General features: G+C 39.8%; 1 protein-coding gene across 2 annotated transcripts in view; it reads right to left on the bottom strand.

Annotated features, from left to right (window-relative positions):
* The window catches only part of CDK6 (cyclin dependent kinase 6), a 256,624-nt gene that overhangs the window by 18,442 nt on the left and 224,901 nt on the right, over positions 1-13,281 (bottom strand). For both annotated transcript variants that reach the window (XM_053609350.1, XM_053609349.1), the window contains exon 6: positions 717-767. In XM_053609350.1, coding sequence (XP_053465325.1) covers positions 717-767 — 51 coding nt within the window. The remainder of the gene's footprint in view (positions 1-716; positions 768-13,281) is intronic.

Genomic DNA, 13,281 nt, shown 5'->3' with positions numbered 1-13,281 from the left:
GTTTCATGTTTCATTTCTCAGACGAAGAGGTTAAGGAAAAAAAAAGGCTATACGATTAATGATGAATTGCAATAATAACAACAACAGCTAACTTTTTAAAAAAGCACTTATTATCTGCTAGGCACAGCCTTTCACAGTGCTTTTTAAATACCTTTCTCAAGCTTACGTAGTTACGTAGCCACAGACTTAGGATAAGAACCTAGGATTCTCATTTTTCTATTCTGGTGCTCCAAAGAAAAATGGGATGTGTTGCATACCATTCTCGGCCCAGGAAAACAAAACACAACAATGCAGACCCAACCTGGATGACCAAGGAGACTCAATGGGGACAGGACGCTCACTGGACAAGGATAGGTTATGAGGCCATCAAGTGTCCCTCTCTAATCATGGGTGTATTTGAAATGGCCACAGGCAGAGGATGTATCTGAACTGAAGAACTTCAGCTCAGCCAAGAAAAAAAGAGGAGCAGCAAAAAGATCTATACAAGCGACACACAGGCTTCTAGAGCAGAGCAGTCAGGCCCCCGTCTTGATGGGCTCTGTGTAAACAGCATTTCCACCATGTCCCCACTCACCACACACATAGTAACACTGTCTGCAGCAGCAGCTTGGGGTAAGAAAGACAAGAAATAAACATATTACATGAATGCCAGAGGAAAGCCACTGTCAATGTTTTATTGCTGTGGACGTTGATGTGAAATTATAGTTATTACTTACTCCAAGATCTTTCCTAGTTGATCAACATCTGAACTTCCACGAAAAAGAGGCCTAAAAGAATAAAGATACATTTTATACAAGGCATTTTCTCAGGTTACATTCAATCATATTTGTCATTATCATCACTTAACAGGAAGCACAGTATTCTTTATGGGAGGGGAAGAAGTAAAGAATTGAGATATCTTTCTTTAGTAAAGTTTTCCTTGCATTTCACTTATGGAAAGGATCTCTCATGGATACCTGGTGGCACCTGACTCCTATGTCTTGCAATCTTAAGTATCTTATTTTAAGTCATTGTAATAACAGTGTTACCATCAAATACAGGTCCAAGTTTCAAAGTTCTACTTAATTTACTGGTAGGGTCAAATACATGGCTGTCTTAGGCTCAAACAATGGCTTAAGTGGGATTCTTTAAAACCGTTCTTGGTGAGATCCTTCTCAGAGCAAGTGCCTTTCTATACTACTATGCTGTCAGAGCATTTCCTCATGGGCCTCTTTCCTTCGTCCTGAATGCTGCAGTGAGCCAACTCTGAGTCTATATTTTCTGATTACACTATTTTTTTCCTCTCAATATTATAGCAGCTAAACATTGTAAGTTTTAAATCTTAACTCTGGGCTTCAGAGGCAATTATGTCCTCTCCTGAACACACAACTCTCCTTATCTACACTGGCAATTTAACTGGCAATTCAATAGGCTCACTCACCTTGTGACATTTCTGGCATTTTCCTGACTAGCCCCTTGAGGGACGGGACCACCTAGGTTTCCCAATAATCCTTGTCCTAGTGTTTTACCGTAACAGATTAATAGTTTTAAATATTTTTATTTGATTTTATATATAGCTATAGTACATTTGTAAATGTTTCCTAAACTCCTTGCCAATGAATGCTATAAACAGGCATTTTTTTTTTTTTTTTGGAGACAGAGCCTCAAGCTGTTGCCCTGGGTAGAGTGCCATGGCATCACAGCTCACAGCAACCTCCAACTCTTGGGCTTAAGTGATTCTCTTGCCTCAGCCTCCCAAGTAGCTGGGACTACAGGCGCCCACCATAACACCTGGCTATTTTTTGGTTGTAGTTGTCACTGTTGTTTGGCAGGGATTCAAACCCGCCAGCTCTGATGTATGTGGCTGGCACCTTAGCTGCTTGAGCTACATGTGCCGAGCCATAAACAGGCATTTTTTAACACTATTTTTTTCAAGTTTCCATACAAAGCATTCATCAATACTAAAATATTTTTAAAAATTGTAGCCTATTATCCGGGAACATATTTCTTATTAGATATCAATTTATAAAGCCTTACACTAGACTTTTTTTTTTTTTTTTGAGAAAGAGTCTTACTTTGTCACCCTTGGTGGAGTGCTGTGGTGTCATAGCTCACAGCATCCTCAAACGCATGGGCTTAAGTGATTCTCTTGCCTCAGCCTCCCAAGTAGCTGGGACTACAGGCACCCACCAGAACACTGGCTATTTTTAGAACAAGGTCTCTCTCTGGCTCAGGTTGGTCTTGAACCTGTGAACTCAAGCAATCCACCTGTCTCTGTCTCCCAAGTGCTGGGATTACAGGTATGAACCACCGTGCCCGGCCTAAACTTTACCTTTTAAATATTTTCTATGCACAAAAAAGTGAACTCATTATATAGGTCAGATATGGAGAATCCTGTAGTCATAGGATTTCAGTGGTTACAAGACACCTTAATATTCCTCAACAATACCTTCTAATCACGTTATTATTCTTGAAAATAATTATTTCCAAATACAGTGGAAAAGAATTTACTTATGGCAATGTGATGGGCTGAATTATGTTCCTCCTCCCCCAAATTCATTATGTTGAAACCAAATCCCCAGGATCTCAGAATGTGACTGTACAGTACAACCTCTGTAAGCTGACCACCTAAGGTACTATAACAAACTGGTTAACATACATAAGTGGTCAACATAAGGAACTAGGCCTACTGTACTGATATGTAAATGTGGTACATGTCCAGTCTATGAAAATTAGGTCAACTTAAGGAGGTGGTTAATGTAGGTACATGGTCCACACGAGTGTTCCACTGTATTTGGAGATAGGACCTTTAAAGAGGTGATTAAGTTAAAATAAGGCCATTAGGGTGGGCTCTAATCCAATGTCACAAGAGGCCATTTGGGTACACCAGGAGATGTGAAGGGAGCACATGCACCCAGAGACATGCCCACATGAGAACACAGTAAGGCAAGCCAGGGAGAGAGGACTTAGAAGAAAGCTGTAACCTGCTGACACCTTGATCTTGAACTTTTGGCCTCCAGAAATGTGAGAATATAAATTTTTGTTGTTTAAGACATTTAGCTGGGCATTTTGTTGTGGTGGCCCTACCAAACTTATATAGGCAACTTGCATATCACTAATGCAGGGAAAGAATCATGAAGGTGGGTTCTGAAAGAAATCTAAATAGGTCATGAAAGATAGCAAAGTGAGAAGTGAAATTTTTTTTAAAAACTTTTCCCCCCAAAAGGGCACAGAACTGTAATAGCTATAATTTACTGAGCAAGAATGTTGCATATGGCATAGTGCCAAGTGCCCCAAATATGATCTCATTTAATTCTCACAAAAATTACACAAGAAATGGAGTTTACGATCATTTCTACTTTCAGATGAGTAAACTGAATATTGGAAATATTACATGACTTAACTAAGGGCACAGTGTTCCCCTGCCCCTGTTTTTTTTCATTGTCGTTAACATTGTTAATTTTTTTTTTTGAGACAAGGTCTCACTCTATTGCCCCAGCAGTGGCATCATCATAGTTCATGACAACTTCACACTCCTGGGCTCAAAGTGATCCTCCTGCCTCTGCCTCCTGAGTAGCTGGGACTATATGCACCCACCGCAGGCCCAGCTAATTTTTCTGTTTTTATTTTTTGAGGTCTGGTTGTGAACTCCCGACCTCAAGCGATCTTCCACCCTTGGTCTCTTAATGACATGGATTTTTCAGGATGTTTTTTGACTGGGGAAAGGAAGATGGGCTGTCCTGGGAGTGAATCTCCCTATTATTACCTTGGGAAAGTCTCTTAACTTCTTTGAATCTTGGTTGCATCATTTGTAAAATGGAAATAATGACACTTATCTCATAGGATCAACTAAGTCAGATTATGAACATATATGATCACCTAATGCCCAGCTTATTGTAGACCTATAATAAGTGGTAACTAAACTAAACACACACACACACACACACACACACACACACACACGTGGCGGGACAGCTCTTTTCCTGACCAATATTATACGCAGATGATAATGTAAAATATTGCACATGATGAAAAGGAAAGAAGGGGCTTTTTTTTCACCACATAGTGAGCTCCTAAATCATACTTAAGCCTAATGGTCTTCTCTCTAGGATTACGATATATTCTCTACACATGCCGTACTTCTTACAATTTATTAAGAACATAATTTTATCAAAGACGAATGCCAAATTTTCCAATAATTAATTCTGAATTGGCAGTAGGCAATATCATTTCTTCTTCTGTTTGCAATTTTTCAAAAAAGCTCACTCGCCATGTATTAGTCTATCAGGAAGGTGAATTTTTCTCAGGTCGAATTGCACAGGGGACCAAGTTTCAGATTATATGTTTTTTTTAATGAACAACTCAAAGAGCACATAAATATCATTCATAATCTCAATAATGGTGGAAAACAATATTTAGAAGTAGGGTATGTTTTCTTGCAGATGAGAAATGTATGCTGACATGTCTGTTATAAAAAGGAAATGATTCATGCATAATGGAAGATGAGAAAGTTATTTAGTTACAATAGTTTCATTGTACTAAAAAGGAAAGGAAGTCATGGGTTACCCTATAGAACACCTTTGTAACCTGCATTTGACCTGCGGCAATGCTTTAGCTGCTAGTTTTCTTAATTAGCAGAGGAAGTTTCCATGTTCATAAAGGGATCTTTTGAAAAATATTACCCAGGGGAATATCTAATTATTTTACACTCACTCCCATGTTCCATTCTAGAGTTGTTACTTGTTAAAATAGATAACTTATCACTTTATAATTATTACCTGTTCAATAACCAAATTAAGAAGGACATCAATCAACTGACTTACTTAGTAAACACTAACTCAGTGATTACCCACTATACATATAGGGTAATCAGTGCTGGCAGGAACCAAAATATATATACATTTATACATTAAATACAAATTATACTTAAAATTATATAATATATGGTCTTTTATATTATGTATATAATATGCATATATAATAGGTACTCAAGTTATATTATAAATTTATAACAAATTCATAAAAATGTAACTATAAATATTTGTAAATTAAATACTCTCACATATACTCCCGTAATGATCCTCCCACAGAGACAAGATATACAAATGCAGGATCATTAAACAGAGAAATTTCTCTCATTTTACCAGCTGGACACAGAAGCCCAGGGTAACGATTTTATTTTTACTAGAATGTTAGGATGTGGTCTGATTCACCTCCTTTCACAGATGAGAAGTAATTTATCTGAGGAAACACAGATGAGTAAGTGGCTAAGCTGGTCTGTCTGACTTCAATGAAGAGCAAAATAGGAGCAGTGTTTTAGAAAGATTTATCTGGCAGGGGCTTACTGAGTCAATCAGAGGGGATGGAGACTGAGCCAGGAGGGCCACCTGGGAAGTCAGTGTACAAGGGACAGGGCGAGGCCTAAACTAGGCGGGACAAGGAATCGGGAAGGGATGCAAAGACATTAAAGAAAGATGATCCAAACTTGGTGAAAGACTGAGTATGACTTGGAAGGAGAAGTATGATTTTCAGTTTGTATAATGTTAGTAAAGCCATTCAGAATGAGGCAGATGGGGGTAGGGAGGAGAGGTGATTAGAAGATCATTAATTTAGTTTTAAACATGTTCCTTTATCATATAATTATATGAAACATTTAAGTGAAATTTGAGAATGAATACTGCACAAAAAAGGAGTTGAGCTTCTAGGCCTATAGATTAAGGACAGATTGTGGCAGAAAGGAAAATTTAAAATGAAGTTCTGTCCCTGAGAAAAAGAGTAACATGAAAAAATCCTCTTCTGGGGAAGGAAGGTGCTAACTCAAGAAAAATGAAAACATGTGTCAACATTAAAACTTGTACCTGGATGTTCACAGCAGCATTATTCACAGTAGACAAAAAGTGTTAGCAACCCAAATGTCCATCAACTAATAAACTGATAAACAGAGTGTGGTACAGCCACGTGGAATATGATTTAGCCATAAAAATGATATAACGTGAATGACCCTTGAAACCATTATGCTCAAAGAAGGGAGTCACCAAAGGCCACATTATTATATGTTTCCATTAACACAGAAGCAAATTTATACAGGTAGAAAGTAGATCAGTGGTTGCCTAGATAGAACCGGGGACTTGGGGAAATGTGTCTGTTCAACAGATTGAATGTCTGTGCTCTTCAAAAATTCCTATGTTGAGATCCTAAGTCCCAAGATGACGGCATTGGGCGGTGGGGCTTTTGGGAGGTGATTGGATTGCAAATGGGATTAGTGTCCTTATAAAAGAGAACCCGAGTGCTCTCTTGCCCCTGTTGCCACATGAAGACACAGGAAGATCATGGCCATCTACCAAATGGACCCTCAGCAGACAATGACTCTGATCTTGGACTACCCAGCCTCCAGAACTGTGAGGAACAGATTCTGTTGTGTACAAGCCACCCATTCATGGTATTTTGTTACGGCAGCCTGGGATGATGAAGACAGACTACTAATGAGTATGGGGTTTCTTTTTGGGGGGATGAAATATTCTAAAATTGTTGTGGATGGCTGTGCGTATAACATGGACAAATACCGAACCACCTTCCATCCTATTGGTTCCACTGTGCCTCATCCTGGTCAATACCACAGGTTTGATGTGAAGGCCTTTGCCTTTGTCTCAGAAGCCCAGGAGCTGTTTAGCCCGGTCTGCTTCCCCTGCGGAGCCTTAATCTGCAATCAGCTCTCTGCTGACTCCCCTCTGTGTTCTGTGACTTGCCCTGTATCCTCTAAGCACAGGCGAGCCACAGGGATCACTGAAGGGAAAGCTACAGTTAGCCTCCCAGGACCCATCTCCTGTTGTCAGATGGCTCTTCATTCAAAGATACTGCAGACCCCAAAGGCCACTGGGCTGCTGGAGATGCTATTTCTAAAGTAGTAGCTACTATGGCCACATTAGCAGGTGTGGTGGCAACTCTTGGCTTCATCAGTTACATTCTCAAGAGAACTATGTCAAATCACTAAGAGGACTTCTAAAGTCATTGATATAAAAAAAATGATGATGGCACAACTCTGTGGATATATGAAACTAAAAACCCCTGAACTGTACTATTTGTATTAGTGAATTGTATGGCATGTAGATTATATCTCAAGAAAGTTATTTAAAAAGGCATTTAAGAAACTGTATTTCCAAGCAAACATTATAAATTCAGGAGGATAGTAAAAAGCTTAAGAAAATTGTTTTAGGTCTAAATAAATGAAAGGCTTTAAAAAAGAGAAAGACTTAAGTACATATTATGAAAGTACTAAAGCAATAAACATGTATTTCACCATATATTTGATCAAGGAACCATCGGAGCCATGTGTTCTTCAAGTTCATAATAATAATAGATCATTATGGACTCTTTCCAAATATCTGATTTGTCAGATCAGAATTAAATTATAAACCAAAAAAGTCTATGCATGAACAAAGGAACTCTTCTTTTTTTTTTTGAGACAGAGCCTCAAGCTGTTGCCCTGGGTAGAGTGCCGTGGCATCATAGCTCACAGCAACCTCAAACTCCTGGGCTCAAGCGAGTCTCCTGTCTCCTCCTCCCAAGTAGCTGGGACTACAGGCGCCTGCCACAACGCCCGGCTATTTTTTGGTTGCAGCCGTCATTGTTGTTTGGCGGGCCTGGGCTGGATTCGAACCTGCCAGCTCAGGTGTACTTGGCTGGCGCCTTAGCCGCTTGAGCCACAGGCGCCGAGCCAAACAAAGGAACTCTTATAAAACCTTTACCTTATGCTTTACTCTGGATGGTGAAAATAGAAGTGACTTGTTTTCTGCAATTTCCTACTTTTCTGTACTCAGCATTTCATGAATATTAATTACTTTTAAAACTGTGAGAAAAAACTCAGCAACACTGCCACTTGCCCTGTAATGTGTTCAGATGACCTGTTGGTCTTCCCTCTTCATTCCCTGCTCCTGTATCAGCCCACTTCTACCACTTACTCACCTGTTGGTTTACATACTCAAACTGCAAGCTTGCTGAGGACAGGGCCATCCTTTACTTGCTCCTGCATTCAGAACACTTAATTTACTGCCTAGTCTGTCTAGCACTCGATTAATTAATTCATACTGAAAGCTTATTGCTCTTCCTGCAAGAAAGCTTTCTCTCCCTTCTTTCCTTCAACTTTAAGTCCCTCCCATCTCTCAATGAATAGGTGTGTACACACTGAGAGCCAAAATTAGATTTTATTTATACTATTGTATCTTATGCTTTAACCAGCCTGTGGCATTAGATAGTATCTGCCTACAAATAAAGAGTTATTTAAAAACTGGGCCTGGCTGATGATTTTCCTCCTATATCCCAAATCTTGCCAGAACCATCACAGAAGCAGCAAGGGGTGTGCAGGATAGGATTTTGCCCTCCTATGCTTACTTCATCCAGGTACACAGCTAGGGATGGGCTCTTTGGAAGACAAAGAGAAGTGTTTAGAAAAAGTCGAGAGAAGGCAGAAAAAGAGTAAAGCTTTAAAGAAGGCGTGGAGGGGAAAGAGGCACTTGGAAGAAACCAGCCCAGAAAAGGAGAACGGCTGGTGGGAAAGAGCACTGACGAAAAGAAACACTAAAAGCCCAAATGATAAAAAGGATGGATTGTGGCAGAGAGGAGAAATTAAAATGAAGTTCTGTTCCCGAGACAAAGACTAATATGAAAAAACTCTTTACGACAAGTTAGCGTGCTGGCATCTCTGTCCAGAGGAGGGACCATGAGTCTGGTAATTTCCTTAAAAATAAATAGCTGAATTAATTTCTCCTTGTTACTAGATGCAAATAATTGATTTCTCCACAGAAAGTTCACATTTACTGAGCCACGAGTAGCTTCCTCAGAGAGACAGAGAAGAGAGGGGGGGGAGGGAAACCCCGCCATTTTTCAATTCAACATTGAAAATTAAAACTAAACAACAGCTTACCAAACCACTGGAGATTTCTAAAACATTTTGAGACTCACAAATTAATATATTTACTGAGTCAACTTTATATATGACTAAAAGAAAACTAAGCGGTCCTGGAGATAAAACAGTCATTTCTAATCACTTTGACACACACTGAGGAAGTATCTCCTGTGAAAGAATTGCATTTCTGTTCTCCCCGGGCTCTCTCTTCCCGTCGCGACTGCTCGGCTGCAATAGCAAAGTACTACAGACTGAGTGGCTTCAACAACAGAAATTTATTTTCTCAGGGTTCTGAAGGCTGGGAAGTCTGAGATGGGGTTGCCAGCACGGTAACGCAACAATTGCTGCGTAGTAACTTGACAACATGTGGTAACTCAACAGCTTTGGATTCTGGTGACAGCCATCTTCCTGGCTTGCAGAAGGCTGCCTTCTTGCTGTGTAATCACATTGCTGGAGAGAGAGAAATCAAACTCTCAGGCGTCTTTTCTTACCAGGGCACTAGTTCATGACTTCATCTCCTAATTAACTCCCAATGTCCCATCTCCAAACACACGTATGGTGGTTAGGGCTTCAACATATGAATCCCAGTGGCACACCAACCTTAACACTTCCTCAGTTGTTCCATCCGCAACATTAATCAGCACCACAGACCTCACCTTCCCCTACTGGAATCAGAAAGCAGGGTTGGTATGCTCTTGTTCAGCAACAGATACGATGTGTCTCATTCTGGAACAGGATACAAGTATTCATTTTCTATACTTCCTCATCATTTTTCTTGACAAATCACATGTGTCAAGAAATTGCATGCGTCTCCCAAAGCTTCCTTTATCTCCTGCTTTCCAATCACCCTGCTCAGGGAGCTCTGAAGGCAGAAATGACCTGTACTGAGTACTTTCTAAGGGCTGGGTTCTTCATGCATTATTGCTTTTTTTTTTTGGTAGAGACAGAGTTTCACTTTATGGCCCTCGGTAGAGTGCTGCGGTGTCACACGGCTCACAGCAACCTCCAACTCCTGGGCTTAGGCGATTCTCCTGCCTCAGCCTCCCAAGTAGCTGGGACTACAGGCGCCCGCCACAACGCCCGGCTATTTTTTTGTTGCAGTTTGGCAGGGGCTGGGTTTGAACCCGCCACCCTCGGCATATGGGGCCGGCGCCCTACTCGCTGAGCCACAGGCGCCGCCCGCATTATTGCATTTTAATTCTCACTCAAACCCTGAAGTTAGAGGACTGACAAGTAGTGAGTAAGTTTGCAACTGTAAGTAAGTTTAGAACCAGGAAAATAAATCTGACTCAAACCTAGAAGCTGTAACTCGCCAGGGTGAAGCATTTATATTAGTATTACTAAGAAACTGGAGGTACGTCAAGGACATGATGACTTTCTGTGAAATCACTCCCTCACCACGGGCTTCTCTAACAGTCAGACATCAGGCTCAGTACTCTGGGAAGACCGTCTTCTGTGTCGACACCATCTCAGGCAAGTGTGATCCTGGTATTTGCAGACACAGAAGAGACGATCAGAGGTGACCAGGAGTGCCACGCAAAATCAGGGCCATAGATTAATTAGGCTGGGCTCAGGGCTTAGCAATGACCTTCATTGCACAGAACTGTGAACTATAGATGATACTCAACCAAATTGGAACCTCACTGTATCCCATAATAAAATCATTCTGTCTCAAATTCTTGCCTTGCTTCATACTGTGCCTTCCTGAGAAACAAAGAAAAGCTTTAGCAGGGAGTTAGTTCCCCATGAGTGCAAACCTTAGCTCTCTAGTTCTTTAATACTTCAATATTATTTGAGTAGGGGAAGGCCCAGAAATAGGCTGACCAACCGGACCAGTCTGCCGAGAATTGTCCCAGTTTTAGGGAAAATCCTGTGTCCTGGGAAACTTCTCCATCCCGGACAAAGCAGGATGGTTGTTCACCTTACCCAGGAGGCTAAGAACAAGAGATTGTAGAAAAGGGCATTATTTAAAAAAAAAAAAAAAAAAAAAAGAAAGCAAAGTTCTTTGTTAACTTTAGTGGGGTGTGTTGTCTTAAAAAGTCAGACGAGCATCTCTCAAAATAATAATAACACAAGTGGTCTGGAATAGTAAAAACAAAAGTGGCCCAGATGGACAGGTTTTATTCTCTTTTTTCCTAATAGCTCACTGCTACTGTGTAATAAATGAGGAACTGGACCAGGGGGAGCTCCCTCCTCACACCACAATTCAAGATGTCATTTCTCTCTTTCAGTAAATGACATGGTAAAAATATAGTCTATACATCTTGCTTCTTTTGTAGGGGAAGAGCACTGCCTATGGCTTAGTCCCCACGTCTAACCTAATAGCCTGAGGGAAAGACTGGATCTCTGGAGGCAGCCACCAAGGGAGAGGCACTGGGGTGGACAGCGAGGTAGGTTGACAAGAACTCATCTTGTCCAATCTGGCTGATCGGTAGTGACAGGCTGCGAACTGCATTGAGAATGAACCTGAGTGCTACCTGCACGTAACAGGAGAAGAGTGCTGAGATTAACTGGCACGGCACACTACCAAAAACAAAGAGAGCTAAGGGAGTCACGTTTGCTTTCTCTGACTTCCAAGCAATACACCAGGAATAAAAGTCAGAAAATGCAAAAGTTAAGTCCACTGAATGGAGACATATTTCAATAGCAAATACTACATATATTATTGGTAACCAAAATGTGACTTTCAAAAACTTTTTACTTTTAATCTTGGAATCCACTGGTCTTGTCTGTGACACAAGGGAGTGTCAGTGCCAATGGGAGTCTGCAGTGTGTATGTCTTGGAATAAATACTTATGTGACCAACTCTATCCTCATCATACAATTTCTCCTGCAAAAACTCGGAATGTTGACATCAGCTAGCTGTTAGCAAAATGACATCCTTCCAAGGGTGAAGGTTTTAATGTTGATTTTGCAGGGAATGCCATAAGCACTAGACATTTTCTGAAAAAGAAATGTCTCTTGGCTGAAGTTGCTCATTGAAAAAAAGAACCTTTCCTCCAAATGGAACCAAAAGTATCACTCATAGAGTATTACAAATGATCTAAAAATATCCTCAAATTGGATTCAATCATTGGTTAAAAATATCCCCAAAAGTGGAAGACTAATTTTCTCATTTTTTTCCTTAAAAATGTTTTTAATTGTGTTAGCATAAAAATATGGGCTCTGGCCCTTGAATATCCGTGACGCTGTCTACATACCTCTAGTATTGAGAGATTAGTGTAGTGATTAATCAACAAAGTTAGCATTTATTTTATCAGGTTAAAATCTTACTGATCCAAGAGCCAGCTTAATTTTTTCAAAAGGCTTATTTACTTTTTAAAATATTTTTATTTCACTATCTGTTTACTTCATTTATATTTTTACTTATGGGTGGGCACTTAAAAACAATGAATTATTTCGCTGATTACACAATAGATAGGCAAGGTAGAAAATCTGGAAGATACAGAAGAGTTAATAGGTGTAAAAAGAATAACACATAGCATCATTTCCATTCTTTTATCTATTTATACACAAATGGGCACAATGGTATCTCTAAAGATCTCTTCTTTTCAAACAAGCTTGGCATCACTATACCTCAAAGTAAAATCTGAATCCTGGCTGTGTAGTTTCTGGTTTTGAACAAGAACCAAGAGAAAAGTGTTTAGCAGTCATAACAAAGTTGTGATTGAACACAACTCAAGCCTCTATGAAAAATCAAGGACATGTTAGAAAAATTATTTGTACACACTTTTTCACCTATCATTTTAGAGTTTACATGTATATCTCAAGACAGGGAGCAGCAATAACTTTTTTCTTTTTTTCTTTATGAATGGTAAAGATGACTGGTATCCTGTATGAATGTAATATTCCTCTCCAGCACATTTTGAGTAGAATCCAATGTGTGATAACTCAACAATTTAGTATAGGAAACAAAGTTTGCAACATTCCTCAGAGATTTCACGGACTATCTAGACAGAACAGACCCCATTTGAATGGGATATTTTTCAGTAATATTTGAAGAATGCAATTTTTCATGATGAACACGCTGGGTTGGTGGCAGATGCCAATTGAGATAGGAATAAAATACAAATAAATGATTCAGACTCTTTGCTGTGCTTCCAGAGACCTTATTTTTGCACAGTTCAAACAAAGGAAAATTGCTGTTTGACAACAGTGGATGACTCATCAGAGGAAGTGCTTACCATATGAATGTGCTTGTTGAAATAAAGCTGGTTAACAAAGCCAGCTTTTTTTCTCCCTTGGGCCAGCTGAGGGTTTCATTTTAGGAAATGGAAGTGTCAATGTGGACAAACTGTCCTGAAGTATTTATATACTGTGTAGTATATAAAGTGTAGTTTCCTTAAACTGCCTTTGAACAAAGGTGAGTGTGAATGGAAAATAAGATCTGAATTTCTTTC

The sequence above is a fragment of the Nycticebus coucang genome, chromosome 11 (assembly GCF_027406575.1).
Source record: "Nycticebus coucang isolate mNycCou1 chromosome 11, mNycCou1.pri, whole genome shotgun sequence".
NCBI lineage: Eukaryota > Metazoa > Chordata > Mammalia > Primates > Lorisidae > Nycticebus > Nycticebus coucang.
This window is presented reverse-complemented; position numbering and strand designations above follow the sequence as displayed.